This window comes from Gopherus flavomarginatus, chromosome 2 (genome assembly GCF_025201925.1).
Source record: "Gopherus flavomarginatus isolate rGopFla2 chromosome 2, rGopFla2.mat.asm, whole genome shotgun sequence".
In the NCBI taxonomy this organism is placed as follows: domain Eukaryota; kingdom Metazoa; phylum Chordata; order Testudines; family Testudinidae; genus Gopherus; species Gopherus flavomarginatus.
The window spans coordinates 302,027,896-302,052,440 of record NC_066618.1 but is presented as its reverse complement, the minus strand read 5'-3'; the positions used below and the strand labels follow the sequence as shown (position 1 = coordinate 302,052,440).

Here is a 24,545-nt window from a genome sequence, read left to right as displayed (position 1 = left end):
TTCTTTCCCTGAACAAGTCTGCTCCACGGGAGAGGAGGCTCCCCAAAGTCCTGCCTGGCTTTGTGGGGAGCAGTTCCAGAGCATCGCCCAGTGCCTCAGTTTCCCCTCTGTGTTACTCCAGTCTCTGGATGGTGAGAAAAGGGTGTGACCATTGCACAGACCCAGAGAGGGCAGGCGTGACTGAGACTGACTGCAGAGAACAGCCGACAGCCTGTATCCTGGCAGCTGACGGCTGGTCCCAGTCATTGCAAGGACCAGCCGGAGGTGTTGGTGCAGAGCAGGTGACCTGCCAGCCTGGGAAAGAGACAACGGAGGGAGGAGGGGCAATGGGCAGGAGGGAGGCCAGGCAGCTAGGAGGAGTCGGTCTCCCATTTCTGCGCTAACAAGCTCTATCCTACGCAGTGACCTGTCGACTAATAACCCTTCTGAGAGTCACTGCTGCCTGCGGAATGGGGGGCAGGGCCGTTTGGGGGTGTTCAAGGCTTCCCCATGGGTCCCACCCAGAGGGACTCGCTGTGGGGAGCTCATGGATGAATGGGGCTGAACGCTCTGAGATCAGACCCAGGAAGCACCGAAGCCGAGGATGTAAGGGAGCCCTGCAGGGAGTCACTCTGCACCAGAATCCTGCTTGGCTTCACTCAGGGCGGCTCCCGAGCACCCGACCTGGGACTCCGTGACACCTCCACTCCAGGACGCAGCAGCCTCCTTCCTGCTTCACTTGGGACCGCCGCCAGCGGGGGGCGGTTAGAGGCTGCCAGTCGCTGGCGCTCACCACAAGCGGCCACGCTAGGCACAAACTCCCAACCCCGGCGGAAATGGGCCTGAACCGCAGCCCGAGCGAGCATGGCTCCTCACGCAGCCTGGCCGCAGGGGGGCTCGCTGGCCCCCAGCCAGGGACACGTCCTGCTGCACACGTCCCCCCCGACAGAGGCTGCAGGCTGGGCCGCGACAGCAGGCAGGACGGAAGCACCTGCTCTGCTAGCCGCCTGGCATCTCTCCACTCCTGGTGCTCTCCCCAGAGCACGTGGCAGGTCCCGATGCCCTGGGCACTCCATGGCCAGCTCGCTCCGGCCGCTCCCTCACTGCTGCAGCAGGGATTCTGCCCCGGGCACTGCCCGGACCCCAGCCTGGTCCCGTTCTCCTGCTCTGGGCAGGGAAAGGAGCCCACGGGCAGCCTCCTGGAACACCAGAACTCCTGGGTTCAGAGCCCTTTGGTTGGGCTCTGCATGCTGAGCCGCCCCCCCGCCCCAGGGCGGCCTGCAGGAAAGGGGGGCCCTGCGCCAGCCCTGGGGACTGCGCTCTGCCGGGCCTACAAGCAGAGGAGCTGCAAAGCCTGGCCAGGAAGAGCAGCGCACGAGCAAGGTCCAGCTCCAGGCCAGGCAGGCAGTACAGGGCTCCCGCCAGGACCGGTGCTAGAGTTTTTCATGCCCTAGGCGCACGGCCATTTCGCCGCCCTGCGTGCCACTCCCGCAGCCATTTCTGCGGAGGGTCCGTTGGTCCGCGGCTCCGGTGCAGCTGCCGCAGCCATGCCTGCAGGAGGTCCACCGAGCCATGCGGGACCAGCCGACCGTCCGCAGGCACGACTGCAGCAGCTCCACCGGACCGGCCTGCCACCCACCCCCCAGCAAAATGCCGCCCCCGAAAAATCCTGGTGCCCTAGGCGATTGCCTAGTTCGCCTCAATGGAAGCGCCGGCCCTGGCTCCCCCGCAGGAGGGGACCGCGTGCGATGGAGCAGGCGGCCATGCGGGCAGGCCAGGAACCCTGTGCCCGGCGGCTGGGGCAGCTCCACTAGTTCCTGCCGTTCCCAGGTGGTCGGTGAGAACTAGGCAGCTCCCGCACCAGCAGGGACAGGAAATGACTGTGGCTAGCTCGCGGCTGCCAGCCAGGGCCCGTGGGTCTGCCAGGCTCCACCCTGGGGCTAAGCCGCGCTTTGGCAGCCTGGCCCAGGAAGCAGGTGACTCAGTCTCCAAAACGCTGCCCCTGCGGCTGCAACGTTCCCGCCCCAGCAGCTCCCCACCCCGGCAGCTCCCCGCCCCCACCGCGCCAGGACTGGCAGAGCATTCTCCGCAGAGGCCAAGGGCCACGCTCCAGCTGGAGGGCGGCTGGCTCCAGGAGAGTGCCGGGCTGGGGCAGGGAGAAGCAGGGAGCCCCCAGGTCTCGCCCCACTCCAGAGCAGCCCGCCCCCCCCCCCCCAGCCCTGCCCACAGCACTCCCACTGGGCCTCCCAGCTCTGGGCCCTGCCCTACCCAACGCTCAGGCCCAGGGCAGCCAGTGAACCAGAGAGAGCTCCAGCCCTGGCCTTTCCCAGCAGGGGGCGCAGTGGGGAGCTGATGGGGGGCAGGAGCTGGCTGTAGGGGGAGCTCCCAGCAGGGGGAGCTGTGGGGGGGCAGGCACTGGCTGGGAGGGGCAGGACATGGGGCTGGCTGTGGGGGGAGCTCCCAGCAGGGGGTGCTGTGGGGGTCAGGGCAAGGGTGCTGGCTGTGGAGGGTGGGGCAGGAGCTGGCTGTGGGGGGAGCTCCCAGCAGGGGGTGTTGTGGGGGTCAGGGCAGGGTGCTGGCTGGGGGGGTGGGGCAGGAGCTGGCTGTGGGGGGAGCTCCCAGAAGGGGGTGCTGTGGGAAGCTGTGGGGGGGAAGGCACTGGCTGGGAGGGGCAGGACATGGGGCTGGCTGTGGGGGGAGCTCCCAGCAGGGGGTGCTGTGGGGGTCAGGACAGGGTGCTGGCTGTGGAGCAGGAGCTGACTGTGGGGGGAGCTCCCAGCAGAAGGCGTCGTGGGGGTCAGGGCATGTTGCTGGCTGTGGGGCGGGCAGGAGCTGGCTGTGGGGGGAGCTCCTGGCAGGGGGTGTTGTGGGGGTCAGGGCAGGGTCCTGGCTGGGGGGGTGGGGCAGGAGCTGGCTATGGGGGGAGCTCCCAGCAGGGGGTGCTGTGGGGAGCTGTGGGGGGGGGCGGTAGGCACTGGCTGGGAGGGGCAGGACATGGGGCTGGCTGTGGGGGGAGCTCCCAGCAGGGGGTGCTGTGGGGGGGGCAGGCACTGGCTGGGAGGGGCAGGACATGGGGCTGGCTGTGGGGGGAGCTCCCAGCAGGGGGCATTGTGGGGGTCAGGGCAGGGTGCTGGCTGGGGGGGTGGGGCAGGAGCTGGCTGTGGGGGGAGCTCCCAGCAAGGGGTGCTGTGGGGAGCTGTGGGGGGGCAGGCACTGGCTGGGAGGGGCAAGACATGGGGCTGGCTGTGGGGGGAGCTCCCAGCAGGGGGTGCTGTGGGAGGGGGCAGGCACTGGCTGGGAGGGGCAGGACATGGGGCTGGCTGGGGGGAGAGCTCCCAGCAGGGGGTGCTGTGGGGGTCAGGGCAGGGTGTTGGCTGGGGGGGTGGGGCAGGAGCTGGCTGTGGGGGGAGCTCCAAGCAGGGGATGTTGTGGGGGTCAGGGCAGGGTGCTGGCTGGGGGGGTGGGGCAGGCGCTGGCTGTGGGGGGAGCTCCCAGCAGGGGTGCTGTGGGGAGCTGTGGGGGGGCAGGCACTGGCTGGGAGGGGCAGGACATGGGGCTGGCTGTGCGGGGAGTTCCCAGCAGGGGGTGCTGTGGGGGGGCAGGCACTGGCTGGGGGGGGCAGGACATGGGGCTGGCTGGGGGGAGAGCTCCCAGCAGGGGGTGCTGTGGGGGTCAGGGCAGGGTGCTGGCTGGGGGGGTGGGGCAGGAGCTGGCTGTGGGGGGAGCTCCCAGAAGGGGGTGCTGTGGGAAGCTGTGGGGGGGAAGGCACTGGCTGGGAGGGGCAGGACATGGGGCTGGCTGTGGGGGGAGCTCCCAGCAGGGGGTGCTGTGGGGGTCAGGGCAGGGAGCTGGCTGTGGAGGGTGGGGCAGGAGCTGGCTGTGGGGGGAGCTCCCAGCAGGGGGTGCTGTGGGGGTCAGGGCAGGGTGCTGGCTGTGGAGGGTGGGGCAGGAGCTGGCTGTGGGGGGAGCTCCCAGCAGGGGGTGCTGTGGGGGTCAGGGCAAGGGTGCTGGCTGTGGAGGGTGGGCACGAGCTGGCTGTGGGGGGAGCTCCCAGCACGGGGTGCTGTGGGGGTCAGGGCAAGGGTGCTGGCTGTGGAGGGTGGGGCAGGAGCTGGCTGTGGGGGGAGCTCCCAGCAGGGGGTGTTGTGGGGGTCAGGGCAGGGTGCTGGCTGGGGGGGTGGGGCAGGAGCTGGCTGTGGGGGGAGCTCCCAGAAGGGGGTGCTGTGGGAAGCTGTGGGGGGGAAGGCACTGGCCGGGAGGGGCAGGACATGGGGCTGGCTGTGGGGGGAGCTCCCAGCAGGGGGTGCTGTGGGGGTCAGGACAGGGTGCTGGTTGTGGAGGGTGGGGCAGGAGCTGGCTGTGGGGGGAGCTCCCAGCAGGGGGTGCTGTGGGGGTCAGGGCAAGGGTGCTGGCTGTGGAGGGTGGGGCAGGAGCTGGCTGTGGGGGGAGCTCCCAGCAGGGGGTGCTGTGGGGGTCAGGGCAGGGTGCTGGCTGTGGAGGGTGGGGCAGGAGCTGGCTGTAGGGGGAGCTCCCAGCAGGGGGAGCTGTGGGGGGGCAGGCACTGGCTGGGAGGGGCAGGACATGGGGCTGGCTGTGGGGGGAGCTCCCCGCAGGAGGCACTGGGGAGGGGCAGGGCAGGCACGTGGGGCAGGTGGACCCAGGCTCACCTGGAAATGGAGGATGATGGTCCAGATGAGGCCCAGCGTGAGCTTGGGGTTGCCGTCGGCGATGTCATCATTACGGATGTTCACCAGCTTCACCTGCCGAAATCCAGAGCCGCGGTTACGCCAGGGGGCCCGGTGGGCTCCTCAGGAAGCAGGTCTGGGGCCTGCCCTTCCCCTGGCCCCTGGGGAGACCCCCACATCTCAGCAGGGGTGGGGCTTGACCCTCCCCCATGCCCTAGGGAGACCCCCCCCAACTCAGCAGGGGCAGAGCCTGTCCTTCCCCTGCCCCTGGGGAAACCCCTTCCCCATCTCAGCAGGGGTGGAGCCTGCCCCTCCCCTTGCTCCCCGGTCGGGCCTGTCCCCTACAAGGACACACAGCTCACCTGCCCCCCCCACACAGCTCACCTGCCCCCTCACGCACGCACGCAGCTCACCTGCCGGTGTTTCAGGTAATCCAGGGCAATCTGCACATTCTGCAGCTTATGGAAGCGCATTCGCCCCTTCTCGCGGGGCTGCAGAGACAGAAGGAGCAGGGGGGTGAGTGACCGAGCCGAGGCGCCAGGGCCCCCCAGTGCCCTGAGCACTCCTCCCCCCACGCAGGGCAGCGCCAGCAGCCAAACTGCAGAGCCAGGGCTCCGGAGAGAAGTGAGAGCAAGAGAAACCCAACACCTAGTGCCCCGTCAGTAGGTGCCAGCACCCATCCCCCCAGGGCGGGGCAGGGAGCTGAGTGGTCCCCTCCTCCCCCGCCAAGCCTAGCTAGCCCTAACTGGCCACTCCTCCAGGCACCTGTTCCATTGCCCCACACCCCAGCAGGCCAGGGGCTGCCAGGCACCCCAAGGGGCTGCAGCCATCGGGGGTGGCAGCCCCTCTCCCTGCACTACCCTCCGCCCTAAGCCTCGGGAGCCCATTACCAGAGGGGAAGCCGGAGCCCCGCTCTCCAGGGTCAGAGAAGAATCGCCCCCAGGGATCCCCAGCTGCCCCAGCCCCGAGGCTGCAAGCGTGCGGAGGGCTGTGGTCGAGGCCTCAGGACGGGACCAGGGCTCTCGGCACAGGCACGGTTAGCACAGAGCTTGCAAACCATGCCGACGGAGGACAGGGGCTGGAGAGGAAGGGCTGCTGGCCTTGGTGCCCCCGGTAGTGCTGGGGCACAGGGCCAGGGCTCACCAGATCACAGAGCCAATTGCCCCCAGCACAGCCCGCCCGGTCACCACCACTCCCCATGCTGCAGGCTCCGAGGGCAGTGCCCAGCAGAGGGGGCACGTCCCAGCCGGACTGCCGTCGCTAGCTGGCTCTGGAACAGCGGGCCGGGGAGCCTGAAGGAAGGGGCAGCACAGGGGGTGTGGGCTGGGCCCGGAAATCCTCAGCCACTAGCTGCTCCCACGGAGCGCTGGGAGGAAACGTGCCGAATGAAACAATAGCGAGGAAAGTGCTGAGCACGGCTGGGCGGCTGCTCCTAGCTTCCTCCAGGGCACCTGAATACAGCCAGCCAACTCTGCCCCATGGTCAGCACTCACCAGCGCCAGGGCCCGGCTCTGCCTTCCTGTGCCCTCCCCATACGGCCTGGGGGCAGCGACAGCTCTGGAGCCTTGGATGGCACCCCCTGGAAACAGCCCCCTGAGGGGCGAGCACAGCAGTGGTGACACGCCACACAGCACGTGGTGCTCATTGAGCCTGCAAGGGGCATCGAGGACAGTGCAAGGGATGGGGGCATCATGCAGTGCAAACCTCCCGCCCTGCAAAAAGGGACCTAGCGCTTGCATGGCCAAGAGGGACCGGGACCTCTGTGTCAGACCAGACACGAATGCTGGGGCACTGCAGTCACGCCAACAGAGGGGAGAGCCCCCGCCCCCAAGCGCCAAGCTGGGACACTGGGACCTGCATGGCCTGCTGGGGAGAGCCCCCTGCTGCCCTCACCCCACTCCCTGACCGACAGCGCCCCCTAGCGACGCTGTGGGGACAGCGCCCCCTGCTGCCCCCACCCCACTCCCTGACCGACAGCGCCCCCTAGCGACGCTGTGGGGACAGCACCCTCTGCTGCCCCCACCCCGCTCCCTGACCCACAGCGCCCCCTAGCGACACCGTGGGGCCAGCCCTGCCTGCTGGGGAGAGTACCCCCTGCTGCCCCCACGCCACTCCCTGACCGACAGCGCCCCCTAGTGACACTGTGGGGACAGCGCCCTCTGCTGCCCCCACCCTGCTCCCTGACTCACAGAGCCCCCTAGTGATGCTGTGGGGACAGCCCCCTCTGCTGCCCCCACCCCACTCCCTGACCAACAGCGGCCCCTAGCGACGCTGTGGGGACAGCGCCCTCTGCTGCCCCCACCTTGCTCCCTGACCCACAGCGCCCCCTAGCGACGCCGTGGGGCCAGCCCTGCCTGCTGGGGAGAGTACCCCCTGCTGCCCCCACCCGGTCCCTGCAGCACAGCGCCCCCTAGCGACTCCCTGGGAAGAGCGCCCCCTGCTGCCCCCACCCGGTCCCTGCAGCACAGCGCCCCCTAGCGACGCCCTGGGAAGAGCGCCCCCTGCTGCCCCCGCCCCGGCAGCACTCCAGCCCAGTACAGCTCACAGCGGACGAGCCCACCCCAAGCGAATTCCAGGTGGCTCTGCCCCGACCACGGCCCCCGCAGGCCCCCTGGGCTGTCCCCAGCCCGCGGCTCCGAGGTCTCTGCTCTGCAGGCCCCAGAGCAGGACCCCATGGGCTCCCCCCCGCCGCGCCCGCACCGCTGCTGCACCCCAACGCCCAGGTACGCGCCTCACGCCAGCTCAGCCAATCACAGGCGAGCAGCGGGTTCAGCAAAGCTCTGATTGGCTGGGCTTGCCATGATGTCATTTCTCCCCAGCCAACAGGGCGGCGCCCGGCCGTGCGAGAGCGAAGGCAGAACCACTCACCAACCGCAAGCTCCTGATCAGGTCGCGCTCCCTCGGCTAGCCAGCAAGAGCAGTGCAAAGAAAGGAGGCAAAGGCCAGAGGGCAGAGGTCAGGGGTCAGCAGACAGATACAAAGCAGCAGAAAGTTCCGTTAATGTGTTAAAAGCCCGCAATGCAGCAGGGCGCGGGAACCGAGTCTCAGGGCGCGGGGTGGGGTGAGGCCAGGGCCTGAGCCGGGGGGGCCCTGGGAACCAGACTGATTTCCCTAGCAGGCACAGCAAGCAAGAGGTCAGGGATCACAGGGCATGTGGGGTCAGCAGGCAGGTGTGCCAGGGAAGCAGGGGTCCTGACCCTCCTTCAAGGGGACCAAGCCAGAGTCTGCAGGGGCCTGAGGGTTTGCGGGAGGTGGTGCTGGGCCGGGCGAGAGGCCCAGCCTATGGGTCAGCGGGCGAGGATGTGCGCTGGCGGGAGGTGGGGGGAGGTGATGGGGGAGAGAAAGAGGAGGGTGTGGCATGGGTGGGGGAGCAGCACAGAGCAGACACTTGCCCTGAGAACCTCTCCCCTCTCCACCCGAGACCGGACCAGAAGCTGCTCTTTGCCCCGACCCGGCCAGGACAGGGCTCCCTGCGCTGGGCAGGATGGGCACCGGACGGGAGAGGAGGGAACCAGCAGAGAGGCGGCTGCGCAGAAGCTGCAGTCCAGAACCCAGCAGTGCCACCTACCAGCGTGTCCCCCGAGAGCACCTCCAGCAGCGAGATGAGGTTGTGGCCATCCCGCAGGTCCTCGTACAGGTCGCTGACATGGCGCTGAGCCTGCGGAGACGGAAAGGAACCGTTAACGGGGCAAAACTAACAGCAGCCAATGAGCCGCCAGCCAGCCCTCGGCCGAGCCCTGAGCCTGGCAGGCTGCCCTGAGCCAGCACCTCTGTGGGCCAGCTGACAAGGGGGGCAGGTATCTGACTCGTTCCCCAAAGAACAGCATGGAAGGGCTCTAATGAAAGCCACGGTCACACCGGTCATCACAATCACTGCAAAATGCACGTGTGTGCCATGCAAGGCGGTGTGGATCCAAACGAGAACACCGCGTTCCCAAAGGCGACATGCCTTAACTCGAATCCTCCAGACAGGAGACATGGGAGCGATGGAAGCTAGCAACGGCCGCCCATTTACACACGAAGGCAACTCGAGCCAAGAGCGGTGACGTCACCAGGAAAGTAGCACACAGGGACAAACAAGCCTTGGGGGTTGTGCTGTCTCGGAGCAAAATCAATGAACTCTTGGGGTGTTTCTAGAAAGCAGAGACACCCCCACCCCACCCCACCCCCGGTGTCCTACCCTAGGACAGCGCATTGGTAGTCAGGAAAGTGGGGTGGAAACACTGGAGCGAACTTGGGGTGAGAAAGCTCTTGAGCCAGGAGGGGAACCGGTTAGCAGTGCGCAGTCTCCAGAGAGCATGCTACCGCTATTTCCCCATGTTTATTCCACCCCCGCACACACTGTTCCTCACTGCTGCAAATGGGCCATTTTCATTACCACTACAAAAGTTTTGTTCTCTCCTGCTGGTAATAGCTCACGTTCACTGATCACTCTCCACTCTCGTTAGCGTGTGTATGGTAACACCCATTGTTTCATGTTCTCTGTGTGTGTGTATATATATCATCTCTCTCTCTCTCTCTTCCAACTGTATTTTCCACTACATGCATCCAATGAGGTGAGCTGTAGCCCATGAAAGCTCATGCTCCAATAAATGTGTTGGTCTCAAGGTGCCACAAGGATGCCTGTTCTTTTTGCTACCATTTGGTTTTGCATCGACCATTTGTTTTCAGTATCCTTCTCCCTGGCACCTAGATGCCTGGTCTTTCCTGATCAACTCACTGTGCTGGGTCCTCAGCCAGGCTCCGGCCCTGGGCTGAGTCTCACAGCGGATGGGTTCTGGTCCTTGGGGCCAGCGGACCTTGGCATTCTGCAAGGGTGCAGGGGCTGGGCACTCGGGGGTCGCTAACCGGTATGGAGCTAGCGGGGTCTGCGGGGCCTGGCTGGCAGCGTTTGCACTGCCAGAGGCTGGTGGTTTCAGAGCCTGATCCACTCTGGGGGCTGGGCTCGCTGTCTTCCCCGTTACCCTGATGCTGGCAGGGCCAGGCTGGGGCCAGAGCCCAGGAGCTCTGATGCCTTTGCCTGGCTCCAGGCGCTGTCGTGCGCTGCCCAAGCCCTGCCAGCCCATGGCCTCTGCCCCCTACAGCCCTGAGCCCATGGCCCTGCCTGGGGAGCAGCCAGGGCAGACAGGAGCCATGCGCGATGCCGTCGGTCACGCTGTGCACAGGACGGGATGCCACCTACCTCTGCTCGCCAGTGCTGCCGCAGGAAGGGAGGGCGGGGAGAGAGAGAGAGGAGGGTTAGGAGCAGAGAGGCCCGGTGTTCAGCTTCCCAGGCACAGCGGGGGGCTGCTCCGGTCGCAGCTGGGCCCCAGCCCCCACTCAGCCTGCTGCCCACGCCCCGGGGCCGCAAGCACAGCAGGGATCCTAGCCCCCCCCCCCCCCCGCCACTCCACTCCGGGCAGTGGCCGGGGAGCCCCTCAGCTTGTCCAGGTGCAGCCCACAGAGAGCCCGGCCCAGCACTCACACCCTGGGTGGAGCCAGTCCCAGGGAGTGAGGGGGAGCCCAGCCAAAGCAGAGAGACCCCCTCCTCCCAAGGCGGAACTGCAGAGCTGCACAGAGCTCCCATCCAGCCAGCCCCAGAGCCTGCAGTGCAGCCAGCCTGGCCATCGCCCACCTGGCCCCATGCGCTGCCCCCCATGGGCTGCCCTGTGCAGTTAGCCCAGTGTCCTGGCCACGGGTGCCAGGGCTGGCTGGCTGCACGCGTTTGGGGTGTGCTGGATGCTCCCCAGCCAGGACAGGCCCTGCCCCCGGGAGCTGAATGCACCGAGCGCGGGGGCAGGGATTACAGGCCTGGCACGGGGCCGGTGCAGGCAGGCATATGAGCATGTGCATGGCCAGACACGCGTGTGAGGGCAGGGCAGGCGGGCTCCAGTGTGTGCTGTTCTCTGGAGCTGGGCCTGGCTCGTGGTGCCGGAGCAAAGGCTGCTGCCGAGAGGCAGCATGTCCCTGCGCTCAGACGAGCATTACTGGTTACACGCGAGGCTGAGGCCATGTCCCCATGCTCAACTGGGCCGGGCGTTACCGGTTAGACGCAGGGCTGTGTCTGTGTCCCCGCGCTCGGCCGGGCCGGGCGCTGGGTTAGACGCAGGGCCAAGGCAATATCCCTGTGTTCGCCCGGGCCGGGCCTGGCGCTGGGTTAGACGCAGGGCTGCATCTGTGTCCCCACGCTCGGCCGGGCCGGGCCTGGCGCTGGATTAGACACAGGGCTGTGTCTGTGTCCCCACGCTCGGCCGGGCCGCGTCTGTGTCCCCACGCTCGGCCAGGCCAGGCGCTGGGTTAGATGTGGGCCCGGGGACATGTCCCTGCGCTCGGCCAGGCCGGGCCGGGCGTTGGGTTAGACGCAGGGCTGTGTCTGTGTCCCCGCGCTCGGCCGGGCCGGGCGCTGGGTTAGATGCAGGGCCAGGGCAATGTCCCTGCGTTCGCCCGGGCCGGGCCTGGCGCTGGGTTAGACGCAGGGCTGCGTCTGTGTCCCCACGCTCGGCCGGGCCGGGTCGGGCATTGGGTTAGACACAGGGCTGTGTCTGTGTCCCCACGCTCGGCCGGGCCGCGTCTGTGTCCCCACGCTCGGCCAGGCCAGGCGCTGGGTTAGATGTGGGCCCGGGGACATGTCCCTGCGCTCGGCCAGGCCGGGCCGGGCGTTGGGTTAGACGCAGGGCTGTGTCTGTGTCCCCACGCTCGGCCGGGCCGGGCGCTGGGTTAGACGTAGGGCTGTGCCTATGTCCCCACACTCGGCCGGGCCGGGCCGTGAGTTGGGTTAGACGTCGGGCTGTGTCTGTGTCCCCGCGCTCGGCCGGGTCATGCATTGGGTTAGACGCAGGGCTGTGTCTGTGACCCTGCGCTCGGCGGGGCCGGGCCCGGCATCGGGTTAGACGCGGAGCCGGGGCCATGACCTTGCGCTCGGCCGAACTGGGCACTGGGTTAGATGCAGGGCTGTGTCTGTGTTCCCACACTTGGCCAGGCCGGGCGCTGGGTTAGATGCGGGGCTGTGTCTGTGTCTCTGTGCTCGACTGGGCCGGGCATTACTGGTTAGATATGGGGCTGTGTCTGTGTCCCCGTGCTCGGCCAGGCTAGATGTTTGGTTAGACACGGGGCTGGGGCTGTGTCCCCGCGCTCGGCCGGGCCAGGCCAGGCGCTGGGTTAGACGCAGGGCCGGGGCCACGTCCCTGCACTTGGCCAGGCCAGGCTGGGCGTTGGGTTAGACATAGGGCTGTGTCTATGTCCCAGCACTCGGCCAGGCCGGGCCGTGTGTTGGGTTAGACGCGGGGCCGGGGCCATGACCCTGCGCTCGGCCAAACCGGGCACTGGGTTAGATGCAGGGCTGTGTCTGTGTCCCCGCACTCGGCCTGGCCGGGCTCTGGGTTAGATGCGGGGCTGTGTCTGTGTCCCCGCACTCGGCCTGGCCGGGCTCTGGGTTAGATGCAGGGCTGTGTCTGTGTCCCTGCACTCGGCCTGGCTGGGCTCTGGGTTAGATGCAGGGCTGTGTCTGTGTCCCCACGCTCGGCCGGGCCGGGCGTTAGTGGTTAGATATGGGGCTGTGTCTGTGTCCCTGCGTTTGGCCGGGCGTTACTGGTTACACGTGGGGCTGTGTCTGCGTCCCCGTGCTCGGCTGGGCCAGGCGTTGGATTAGACGCGGGGCTGTGTCTGTGTCTCCGCACTCGGCCGGGTTGGGCCGGGCACTGGGTTAGATGCAGGGCTGTGTCTGTGTCCCCGCATTTGGACACGCCGGGCGCTGGGTTAGATGCGGGGCTGTGTCTGTGTCTCTGTGCTCAGCCGGGCCGGGCGTTACTGGTTAGATACGGGGCCATGTCCCCGCACCCGGCCGGGCCAGGTGCTGGGTTAGACGCAGGGCCGGGGCCATGTCCTCATGCTCAACTGGGCCGGGCGTTACTGGCTAGATATGGGGCCGTGTCCCCGCACTCAGCCGGGCCAGGCGTTACTGGTTAGACGCAGGGCTGTGTCTGTGTCCCCGCGCTCAGCCGGGCCGGGCGCTGGGTTAGATGCAGGGCCAGGGCAATGTCCATGCGTTCGGCCAGGCCTAGCCGGGCACTGGGTTAGACGCGGGGCTGTGTCTGTGTCCCCGCGCTCGGCCGGGCCGGGCCGGGCATTGGGTTAGACGCGGGGCTGTGTCTGTGTCCCTACACTCAGCCAGGCCGGGCGATACTGGTTAGATACGGGGCTATGTCCCCGCACTCAGCCAGGCGGGACATTGAGTTAGACTCGGGGCCGGGGCCATGTCCCCATGCTCAACCGGGCCAGGTGTTACTGGTTAGACGCAGGGCTGTGTCTGTGTCCCCGCGCTCAGCCGGGCCGTGTCTGTGTCCCCGCGCTCGGCTGGGCCGTGTCTGTGTCCCCGCGCTCGGCTGGGCCGGGCCGGGCGTTGGATTAGATGCAGGGCTGTGTCTGTGTCCCTGCGCTCGGCCGAACCGGGCATTGGGTTAGATGCAGGGCTGTGTCTGTGTCCCCGCACTTGGCCGGGCCGGGCGTTAGTGGTTAGATACGGGGCTGCGTCTATGTCCCAGCACTCGGCCAGGCCAGGCCGTGCATCGGGTTAGACGCGGGGCCGGGGCCATGACCCTGTGCTCGGCCGAACCGGGCACTGCGTTAGATGCAGGGCTGTGTCTGTGTCTCCGCGCTCGGCCGGGTTGGGCCGGGCACTGGGTTAGATGCGGGGCTGTGTCTGTGTCCCTGCGCTCGGCCGGGTTGGGCCGGGCACTGGGTTAGATGCGGGGCTGTGTCTGTGTCCCTGCGCTCGGCCGGGTTGGGCCGGGCACTGGGTTAGATGCGGGGCTGTGTCTGTGTCCCTGCGCTCGGCCGGGCCGGGCGTTACTGGTTAGATACGGGGCCATGTCCCCGCACTCGGCCGGGTCAGACGTTGAGTTAGACTCGGGGCCAGGGCCATGTCCCCATGCTCAACTGGGCCAGGCGTTACTGGTTAGATGCGGGGCTGTGTCTGTGTCCCTGCGCTCAGCCGAACCGGGCACTGGGTTAGATGCGGGCCCGGGGCCATGTCCCTGCGCTCAGCCAGGCCGGGCCAGGCGTTCAGTTGGATACGGGGCTGTGTCTATGTCCCCGCGCTTGGCCAGGCCAGGCATTAGCAGCGCCTCCGGATGGGGGTGAAACAGCCCTGAGAGCCTGGCACACGCAGGCACAGACCTGCCAAAGGATGAGAGAGATGGGGGAACTCCGTGGGCCGAGGCGACCAATGGCACCACCCGTAGCGGGGGAGGCAGCACAGGAAGGGAGGCCCTAAAAAGTGCCCCCCATAACAGCCTTCGCCTCACTGGAGCAACGGGCCCTTCTTGAGGGAAGCGCATCCCCCTGTATGCACTGCAGTAACCTGGGGAACTCCCTGCTACAAGATGCAAGCGAGGCCAAGAGCTCAGCAAGCTCCAAGGCAGAGCAGACAATGATGTGACTCATGAGAACAGAAAAGGCTGCAGTCCCTCCCTGCCACAGGGTTCCTGCCCCTCCCTCTGGTGCCAGCCCCGTCGGGCAGGAGGCAGCGCCCAGGCGCATCCTGCCAGGCACTTCCCATTTCCCCAGCCCCATCGGAAGGGCCTGGCTGAATTGCTGGGGGGCCAGAGCCCACTTTCCACAGCAGAAGACACAGAAGAGCCCAGTTTTCGCAAGCGCCTGGCTGCGGCCGGGGGGGGGAGGAGGAGGGGAGCAGGATGCTGGCCACACAACTCTGAAATCCTGTTTCATCAACGCCACCAGGAACATTCCCTTCTCCACGGGGCTGGAGCACAATCGTCCATTCAGAGCCGGGCCGCAGGCCGCTGTGCACTCAGCACAGCCCGTGGGAGGAGAGGCAGCCAGCCAGCTCTGTCGGGCCCCGGGCTGCCTGCGGGCACAGGGCAGCCTGCAGGTATGGGGCAGAGCGGCTGCTTCCGGGCCAGAAGACTCCAGGGGCTTGCTCCCTGGCCCTCCTGAACTGCCCCCTGCCTGGCTCTGGCAACCGCCCCCTTCAGCCCCTGCCTGGTCAGAGCACACCAGCTTGCCAATGCTCAGGGGCCCAGCGCTTGTCTCCTGACTGCCCCCTGCCAGGGACCCCTTCTCCCCCCACCCAAGCCCTCCGGCTGGGGCCCACACCAGGAGGAGAGCGGAGCCAGGTGCCAGATGTGGATGGTCCTCCCAGGCACCGCCCTCACATACTTTGGCAGGGCTGGCCCTTGCCTCCCCTCGCTGCGGGCAGGGACTGCTCCCCTTGCTCCTGCCAGGGCGTTACCAAGCAGTGCTGGGCAGGGCCGGGTGGCCCCAGCCGGCCCCGTGCCACACTGTCTGCTCTCCTGCCCACCACAGCCTGTGAGTTCCAGGTGAGCGCCCCACGGGGCTGGGGGCCGTGGCTCCAGCTGGGAAGGGGCTGCAGACGTGATCTAAGGAACCCAGGTGTCCCGGTGCTCCCACCCAGCACAGACAGCGCCCCCCGGTCACACTCTGTGGCTCCCACATGACGGAGCCTGGTCCTCCAGCCCCAGGTCACACACGGGGAGGTGTGGGATGCCCTCCATGTGCCCCTCTCCATCCAGGGCAGGGCTGAGGCAGGGCCAGGGCAGCCATGAAGGGGGGCCCAGCGGGTAGCGTGGCAGGATGGAAGACTGCACCTCACAACCAGACAGGAGTGGTCAGATATGGGACACTGAAGAGGCTAGGGCCCCCCAGGGGCTTGGGTCCCCTCCAAGGGGGTCTCCCCTCCTGAGAGGCACCCTTGGGAAAGGGATTGGGGAGTTCTGGCCCTTCCATAACTGGGCCCGTCATTGGGAGACTCCCAGCTCCAGGGACTGGGAGGTGAATTGCCACTGGGCTGCTGGGCCTGAAAGCAATGCAGTGACCCTCCCCCATGCTGGCACTTTGCCCCCCCACAGTCAGAACCGCCCATTGTCAGTTGTTCGCTCCACCCATCCTGCAGCAGTGAGTTCCACAGGCTAACCAGGCACTGCCTATTAAAAGTAAGGGACCTGCCCTGCCCTGAGCTCAGCCCTGCTGCTCTGCCCTCCACAGGGAGGCCCCACCCCCTGGCTCTGTCCGGGGATGGGGGGGGCACCCTTACCTTGATGAGGTGCTTGTTGACCCATTTGGTGAAAGTTTTCTTCTGGACCCGGTCTCGCTCATCTGCAAGAGAGGAGACCACGGGGGTTAGTGGGGGGGGGGGCCCAGGGGGCTCATGGAGTTTGGAGTGGAAGAGCTGGGGCAGGCTCCCCTTGGCCAGCAGGGCCAGAGCTCAGCACAGGCAGGAAGGGGCCTGACTCAGGGGTGCCAATGGGAAGGAAACGGTTGCAGTGACTCATGTGCCACGCCCCCCGCTGTGCCCGATGCCCAGCCCCGGGCACGAGGAGCCAACGGGTGATTCCCCGGAGCAGCTCCCTGCACCCACTCCGACTGAGTCACAGCAGCCAGGTCAGCCCTCCAAGCGCAGCGACCCAGGGCGCCCGCTCCAGAGCCCCCCAGCACTCACCCCACTGCAGGAGCCTGCTGCCCCGGCTGGCGCCTCCTGAGCCCCACACATTCTAGGGGCCCAGGGCAGAGCCGAGAGCCCCTCCCAAGGGCGCCAGCAACAGGCCTCAGCAGGGACCCAAAGGCAGCAGGGGGAAGGTGAGCCAAGGGGCGCAGGCACCGGGCGGGGTCGGGGGGGGTCCTCAGTCACTGCTAGGAGAGCCATGGGGAGTCGGGGCGCTGGGACACCGCAGGAAGCAGCTGTCTGCAGGCTCAGCAAGCCAGGTCCTCCCGGAGAACAGCCCAGACGCCCCGCCCTGCCGGCCTGCAGACACTGGGGTGGGCCCCACAGCAGACTCGGGGGCTGGGACCTCTTTCCAGCAGGACGAGCCATACTCCTCCAGTGCCCATCCAGCCCCACCCCAGCGCCGCAGGGCTGGGAACACCAGGCCATGGGCAGGCAGTGCCAGGAGCAATGCCCAGGTGCCCCCCTGCTCCCTGCCTGAGCCAGGGGGCCCATCTCTCACCCCACAGACACCCTCATCTCTGAGGGCTGCAGGAGCAAGGCCCAGCCCCATGGCAGACAGGGAGCAGAGGGGCCACTCCAACCCCCCCACCCAAGGTGTTTCTGGAGCTGGGACTCCAGCCCCCTAGTCCCTCGTGCTGAACACCTCCAGAGCTCTGAGGGAACCCCGACCCCTCCCCAAGGGGCAGCTCAGGCCCATCCCCCCCAGCACATGGCCCTGGAGGTGACAGGCTCGGCCCAGCTCTGCACTGGCCTTTGGGGGGCTCAGGGCTAGGACGCCTGGGTTCCAATCCCAGCCCCACACCAGCTGCCTGGGCCCGTGAGGGGCGAGGGGAGCACTGACCTGCCCGGGAGAGGGAGGAATCTCCCCTAGGCCCCTGCGTAACACCCCCAGCGAGCAGGTTACAGCCCAACGGGGACGGGCGAGCTGTGGGTCCTGGGAGGGGGAGAGGAGGCTGGGAACGCCCCAAGCTGCGCTAGGGCCCCCCCAACAGCAGTTAGCCCAGAAGAACATCCCCCCTTGTCCCAGGTGTAAATGGCCACCCTCCTCGCCCCAGAACCAACCCCCCACTCCAAGCCTGAATCACCCGAAAGAAGGGGGATGCCCCCAGCCCCAACAAGCTCACTGCCCCGCAGGGGTGTGTGGCACAGCTGCCCCCCCCATGTGGGTTTCGCATGTCGTGTCTTGTCCGGCCAGGAGAGCGTGGAGAACTGTCTGTGCAGCTCCCAGCTGCCCGGGGCCAGACGGGCGCCCAGCAGGGGGGTGCCTCCGGGGGCACGTGGGACCCCAGGGGCAGGGGCTGCACCCTGAGGGGAAGCCAGGGGCAGGGCGGCTCCCAGCAGACAAGGGAGCAGCAGGAAGGGGAATCCAGATGCAAGGAGGAGGAGAGGGAGGAGCAGACACAGCCCAGGGGCTCAGCTTCTGCTGGGCACCACTCTCAAGACAGGAGCAAGGTGGCAATCGAGCCCCTGGGATGCTTCTCCTAGCCCCCCCCACCTCATTCCAGCGTGGGCACGGCTGCTCCCATGCAGCCTGGGCGGGGCAGGAAGTGCCACTCCCGCAGGCAGGCAGCGTTCCCAGCGCCCGCCCGCCCGCCAGCCACTGACTGGGGCACTACACCCATGGGGGGGGGTGCCATGGCGGGGCTCAGGAGGCAGAGCTGGCAAGAGCCCCCCCCACCACATTGAGCTCCCCTCCCCTCCCCCTTTCCCCCCACAGCCACACCCCAACCAGGGCAGAGGCCTGGGCCCCCGATAGCTATGGCTGGACAGCCAGGGCCCCTGGGGGGCGCTCAGAGCGACCTGGGGGCTGCAGTTGCCATGGGGGATCACCCCCCAGCATGGAATGCCCCAGAGGTGGACACGTACCCCTGGCAGTGTGCAGGGCAGAGCTCACAGCAGCCAAGGTGCCAGGGCACAGGACTCCCCCCCCCACAGAGCACAGGGACTGGTATCACAAGGAGGGTCACAGCCCCCCACAAACATGCCACACACAGAGCAGCCCCCCAGCCAGTATGGTCTCCACACAGCCGCTCTATGGCTGCCCTCCCCAAGCACAGCACTAGGACAGAGCCCCCCCCCAACCCCCCTGCACAAGCAATCCCTCACACCCCCAGGTACATCACACACCCTTATACCCCCCAGGTACAGCCCACCAAATCCCCCACCCCCTAGGTACACATCCCCCATCCCACAGGCACAGCCCCCCATTTCCCCACCCCCAGGTACATCACATCCCCCCATCCCGCAGGCACAGCCCCCCATTTCCCTGCCCCCAGGTACATCACATCCCCCCATCCCGCAGGCACAGCCCCCCATTTCCCTGCCCCCAGGTACATCACATGCCCCCATCCCGCAGGCACAGCCCCCCATTTCCCCACCCCCAGGTACATCACATGCCCCCATCCCGCAGGCACAGCCCCCCATTTCCCCACCCCCAGGTACATCACATGCCCCCATCCCGCAGGCACAGCCCCCCATTTCCCCACCCCCAGGCACATCACAGCCCCCCAACCCGCAGGCACAGCCCCCCATTTCCCCACCCCTCCAGCGTTCAGCCCCCTCTGCAGAAAGCCCAGGCTGGGGGCAGGCTGGGCAGCGGCTCGGTACCTTTCTTGCCCTCCGTGGCCCTCAGCACGGCCAGGTAGAGGTTCTCCTCGGGGCCCTCCAGCTCCGGGCTCTGCAGCCGCTGCCTGGACATGGTCCCTGGCACTCTCCAGCGAGCCCAGCCCAGCCCTGCCCCGCCCGCGGGCGGCACCCGCAGCCCAGCCACAGCAGCCTGGCCAGGGACTGGAAAGCAGCACTGAGCACCTCTCCCCACCCCAGCTCCAGCTGCTCTGCCCCCGGGACCCAGGCCTGCCCGTCGCTCCCCAGACTCCTCCCCCCGAGAGCGGCTGGCCTGGGGGGGCGGGTGCTCCCCGCCCAGAGCCAGGGCACAGCCCTGCCTGCCAGAGCCAGGAAACCTCCAAGCCCACAGCCACCAGCCTCCTGCTTGTAACCCTTTCCTGGCACAGCCAGCCTGCCCGGGGAGCCCCACGCCTGGAGATCCTGAGGCCTGGGGAGCCCCACGCCCAGGGAGCCCCATGCCTGGAGATCCTGAGGCCTGGGGAGCCCCACACCTGGAGATCCTGAGGCCTGGGGAGCCCCATGCCTGGAGATCCTGAGGCCTGGGGAGCCCCACGCCCAGGGAGCCCCATGCCTGGAGATCCTGAGGCCTGGGGAGCCCCACGCCCAAGGAGCTGCATGCCTGGGGAGCCCCATGCCTGGAGATCCTGAGGCCTGGGGAGCCCCACGCCCAGGGAGCTGCATGCCCGGAGGCTGCCCTGCCGCAGCCCAGGGAGAGCGAGGATCAGAGGGCTGCACCTGGGAGCAGGTGGGCCAGGCTTGACTGTTCCCCAGGAGGGGATCAGGGCCCCTGACGGGACAGCTGAGAGCTGCCTCAGGGCCAGGGATCTCCCGCTGTCATGGCCCAGCAGCCACCCCGCCAGTGCCCCACAGCCCTTGGGTGGTGGGCACAGGAGAATACACCTCCCCACCCTGTGCCCCTCCCCCTTGGCTTCAGCCCACCTCAGCCAGGACTGGGGGACAAGGGTCAGCCAGGACTGGGGGACAAGGGTCAGCCAGCACAGGCCAGAGAGACCCCATGAGCCCCACGGTGCCCCCGTGGCAGGGTCAGCAGCAGGGAGCCCAGAGCCGGCCTGAGGCAGGGAAGAGGGCCACCACCCATCCCCCAGCCATGTGCCCAGCGCGGGGGAAGAGCTGCAGAGGATAACCCCAACCGCACCCCAGGGTGCAGGAAGCTGGCTCCTGGGTGCAGCGTGGACCTTGCACGCGCCCCCAGGGCGAAGGGGAGTGCAGCACATGGCTGCACTGTGACTCATGCAGCCTGAGGGACACGCCCTGCTCTGAGCAGGGAGCCAGCGGAGCTCAGCCTAGGGTCTGCCTGGGGGCACGTGTCATGTCCCACACGCCCCCGGCCCCCCAGCGCAGCGAACTGCCCAGAACAGCCCCCGCCCGCCCCCCCGGCAGGGCTGAGCACAGCGGGGACAGCCAGGCCTCCAGCACGCTGGCCCAGCGCAGGCTGCCCGGGGGCACAGAGGCAGAGACAGCCCCCAGCTCGGCGGGCAGCCACCCGTGAGGGCCAGGCCAGGGGTGACAGGGTCTCCCCATCCAGTTTGCCCTCTGACCGTGACCCACTCGGAAATCACAGCCGCCTGGCCCCGCTGCTGCCAGAGCACTGCCCCAGCTCCAGGACAGGGCTGGGGGCCAAACCCCTCCGCAGCCCTTGGCAGGGCCATGCATAGGGCTGGGGCTGCCCTGGGACAAGCAGGGAGCAGAGCCGGCACCCAGCAGCCCGGGCGAGGCGGTGGGGCAGCCCCGAGCCACGCGATGGGGCGAAGGGCAGGGAATGGTGGAGGTGCAGGCTCTAGCTGCCCCCCTTGCTTCCCAGCCCGGGCTTGCCCCAGCCCCCGCCCCCTTGGTTTCCAAGGAGCAGAGCTGGGCCAGGGCCAGCGCGGGGAGGAATGTGCCCTACAACGGTTTCTAAACCACAAGTATTTTCCAGCCACTGACACATTTGGAGCAAAGAGCTGCCAGGGCCTGGCTGACACCAACGCACGTCACATAGCTGGGTGCTCACTCACATTCTGCCCGGCAGCCAAGGCAGGCACTTCCCAGCAGGGGGCGCTGGGGGGGGGCAGGGCGCTGGCTGTGGGGCGGGGGTGACAAACTGGGAATGTTCTTAATGTTTCCCCTGAATACTGTGTTGGTGCCTCAGTGTCCCCATGGCAGTTCTTAATATCTAGGTGGTGGGATAAGGGTGTGTGATTGCTGCAGAGCAAAGGGCCAGTGCCCCTAAATGCCTGGCACTGTCTCCTAGCAACTGATGGCCTGGGCCCCTCCCCTGCAAAGGTGCCAGCTGAAGGTGTTGGAGACAAAGGGATCAGGTGACCTCCTGGCCCGGGAAAGGAGCTGAGCAGAGAGGAGGGGCTGGAGGGGGCTGTTAGACTGGAGCTGGCTGGGGACGAGGAGTGAAGTGCAGACGTGGGGTCTGGCTCACTGCCCCCCAGAATGGACCCGGCCGAGGGGTCCGGTTCTCTGTACCTACAAGCTCTGTTTTAGACCCTGTTCCTGTCATCGAATAAACCTCTGTTTTACTGGCTGGCTAAGAGTCACGTCTGACTGCAAAGTGGGGGTGCAGGACCCTGTGGCTTCCTCAGGACCCCGCTGGGGCAGGCTCACTGTGGGAAGCGCACAGAGGGGCAGAGGATGCTGAATGCTCCAAGGAGAGACCCAGGAGGTGAAGCCGTGTGAGCTTCTTGCCCTGAACAAGTCTGCTCCGAGGGAGAGGAGGCTCCCCAAAGTCCTGACTGGTTTTTTGGGGAGCAGTTCCAGAGCAGCACCCGGGGACTCCGTGACAGGGTTCTCAGCAGGGGGCGCTGGGGGGGTGGGGCAGGGCGCTGGCTGGGGGGTGATTCCCAGCAGCAGGCATTCTGGGGGGGGGGGCAGGGCACTGGCTCAGGGGCATCCCAGCAGGGAGTGCTGGAGGGGACAGGGCAGGGCATTGGCTGTGGGGGGGTTCCCAGCAGGAGGTGCTGTGGGGGGTGGGGAGGGTGCTGGCTAGGGGGGCTCCCAGCAGGGGGCGCTATGGGGGGTGGGGCAGGCTCCTAGCTGGGGGGGTTCCCAGCCACCCACCCGCCAGTCTGGGGCCAGGAGCCTAAGCGGATTACAAAGTCTAAGACCAGGAGGGATCAGCTGATCACTGTCTGAGCACCCCCTGATCTCACCAGAGCCCCCTCCCCGCGACTCCAGCACACACACACCCCTCATCCCCACACCCCTTACCTCCGACTCCAGCACACACGCACCCCTCATCCCCACACCCCTTACCTCCGACTCCAGCACACACGCACCCCTCATCCCCCACAACCCTTACCTCCAACTCCAGCACACACACACCCCTCATCCCCACACCCCTTACCTCCGACTCCAGCACACACGCACCCCTCATCCCCCACAACCCTTACCTCCAACTCCAGCACACACACACCCCTCTTCCCCACACTCCTTACCTCCGACTCCAGCACACACGCACCCCTCACCCCCCACACCAGTCACCCCTGACTCCAGCACACACGCACCCGTCATCCCCACACCCCTTACCTCCGACTCCAGCACACACACACCTCTCACCCCCCACACCTGTCACCCCCGACTCCAGCACACATACACCCCTCATCCCCACACCCCTTATCTCCGACACCAGCACACACACACCCCTCATCCCCCACACTCCTTACCTCCGACTCCAGCACACACGCACCCCTCACCCCCCACACCAGTCACCCCCGACTCCAGCACACACGCACCCCTCATCCCCACACCCCTTACCTCCGACTCCAGCACACACGCACCCCTCACCCCCCACACCAGTCACCCCCGACTCCAGCACACACGCACCCGTCATCCCCACACCCCTTACCTCCGACTCCAGCACACACACACCTCTCACCCCCCACACCTGTCACCCCGACTCCAGCACACACGCACCCCTCATCCCCACACCCCTTACCTCCGACTCCAGCACACACGCACCCCTCATCCCCCACACCAGTCACCCCCGACTCCAGCACACACACATCCCTATCCCCACACACCTGTCACCTCCGACTCCAGCACACACACACCCCTCATCCCCACACCCCTTACCTCCGACTCCAGCTCACACGCACCCCTCACCCCCCACACCTGTCACCCCCGACTCCAGCACACATACACCCCTCATCCCCACACCCCTTACCTCCGACACCAGCACACACGCACCCCTCATCCCCCACAACCCTTACCTCCGACTCCAGCACACACACCCCTCTTCCCCCACACCAGTCACCCCCGACTCCAGCACACACACATCCCTATCCCCACACACCTGTCACCTCCGACTCCAGCACACACACACCCCTCATCCCCACACCCCTTACCTCCGACTCCAGCTCACACGCACCCCTCACCCCCCACACCTGTCACCCCCGACTCCAGCACACATACACCCCTCATCCCCACACCCCTTATCTCCGACACCAGCACACACGCACCCCTCATCCCCCACAACCCTTACCTCCGACTCCAGCACACACACCCCTCTTCCCCACACTCCTTACCTCCGACTCCAGCACACACGCACCCCTTATCCCGCACAACCCTTACCTCTGACTCCAGCACACACACTCCCCTCTTCCCCACACTCCTTACCTCCGACTCCAGCACACACGCACCCCTCATCCCCACACCCCTTACCTCCGACTCCAGCACACACACACCCCTCATCCAGCACACCAGTCACCCCCGACTCCAGCACACACGCACCCCTCATCCCCACACCCCTTACCTCCGACTCCAGCACACATGCACCCCTCATCCCGCACACCAGTCACCCCCGACTCCAGCACACACACACACACCTCATCCCTACACCCCTTACCTCCGACTCCAGCACACACGCACCCCTCACCCCCCACACCAGTCACCCCCGACTCCAGCACACACGCACCCCTCATCCCCACACCCCTTACCTCCGATTCCAGCACACACATTCCTCTCACCCCCACCCCTTGCCCCTAACTTCAGTGCACACACACACACACACACTTCACCCCCCCTTACCCCCAACTCCAGCACCCACACGCCTCCCACACTCCTCACCTCAACTCCAACACATACACACCCACCCACACCCCTGCGGAGCCCCCAGGCTGGATTCACAGACTCCAACTGGCCGAATCTCAGTCTCAGCTCTGGACCATTCGAGTCTCCCAGCCCCCACGCTGCCGGTGACCCTCTGCAGCCTCCAATGGCACATCAGACAGCCGGTCTCAGTGTCAGGTCCTGCCCGTTGCCTCTCCCGTGCTGGCGCCCCTGCCCACAAGGCCAACCCCCGTCGCCCACATCTCACACCTTCCAACAAGCCCCTTCGGGTTCTCCCAGCCGCCCCTCATCCCGGGAAAGCGCCCACCAGACACATCCACAAAATACCCTCACTGTCCCCCTTCGACTTCCGACACCTCTGTGTGCCAGGCCGGGCGCAGCTCAACCCAGACAAGGGAGCTGGGGTGCTCACCCCGTGTCTGTACAGCGCCTGGCACAGAAGGTCCTGCCCGGAGATCTCTGCCCCATGGCAGGAGCTGGCCAGGTCCCTGCAAACCCTGGACAGGGCTGCGAGGTGGGAGCGGGAAGATGCGGGGTGCCCCCTGCTGGATCCCACGGGAATCGCACAGCAAGGGCCCAGCTCTGCGGGAGAACTCACCCTGCAGCTGGCAAGCTGCTAGCTTCCCCGGCCCCGAGGGCAGAGTCCAGGCTGAGAACCACCCAGAGCCAGGCATCGACATGGGGTGGGCTCTGAGCCTACTGCTTCCATGTCCACCCAG

The 24,545-nt window shown here is 67.1% G+C and overlaps 1 protein-coding gene and 1 long non-coding RNA gene across 16 annotated transcripts in view; one reads left to right on the top strand and one right to left on the bottom strand.

The window, feature by feature from the left end:
- PLEC (plectin) overlaps window positions 1–24,545 on the bottom strand; it is a 162,558-nt gene that overhangs the window by 47,246 nt on the left and 90,767 nt on the right. For 14 of the 15 annotated variants that reach the window (XM_050939279.1, XM_050939269.1, XM_050939270.1 and 11 more), the window contains 4 exons: window positions 15,715–15,776; window positions 8,233–8,322; window positions 5,078–5,155; window positions 4,647–4,739 (listed from right to left, as the gene is read on the bottom strand). In XM_050939279.1, coding sequence (XP_050795236.1) covers window positions 4,647–4,739; window positions 5,078–5,155; window positions 8,233–8,322; window positions 15,715–15,776 — 323 coding nt within the window. Of the gene's footprint in view, window positions 1–4,646; window positions 4,740–5,077; window positions 5,156–8,232; window positions 8,323–15,714; window positions 15,777–18,732; window positions 18,839–24,545 lie in introns of those variants that run through there. The other variant, XM_050939267.1, reaches the window with a different exon arrangement.
- LOC127044516 (uncharacterized) overlaps window positions 1–24,545 on the top strand; it is a 109,857-nt gene that overhangs the window by 56,026 nt on the left and 29,286 nt on the right. The window lies entirely within an intron of this gene.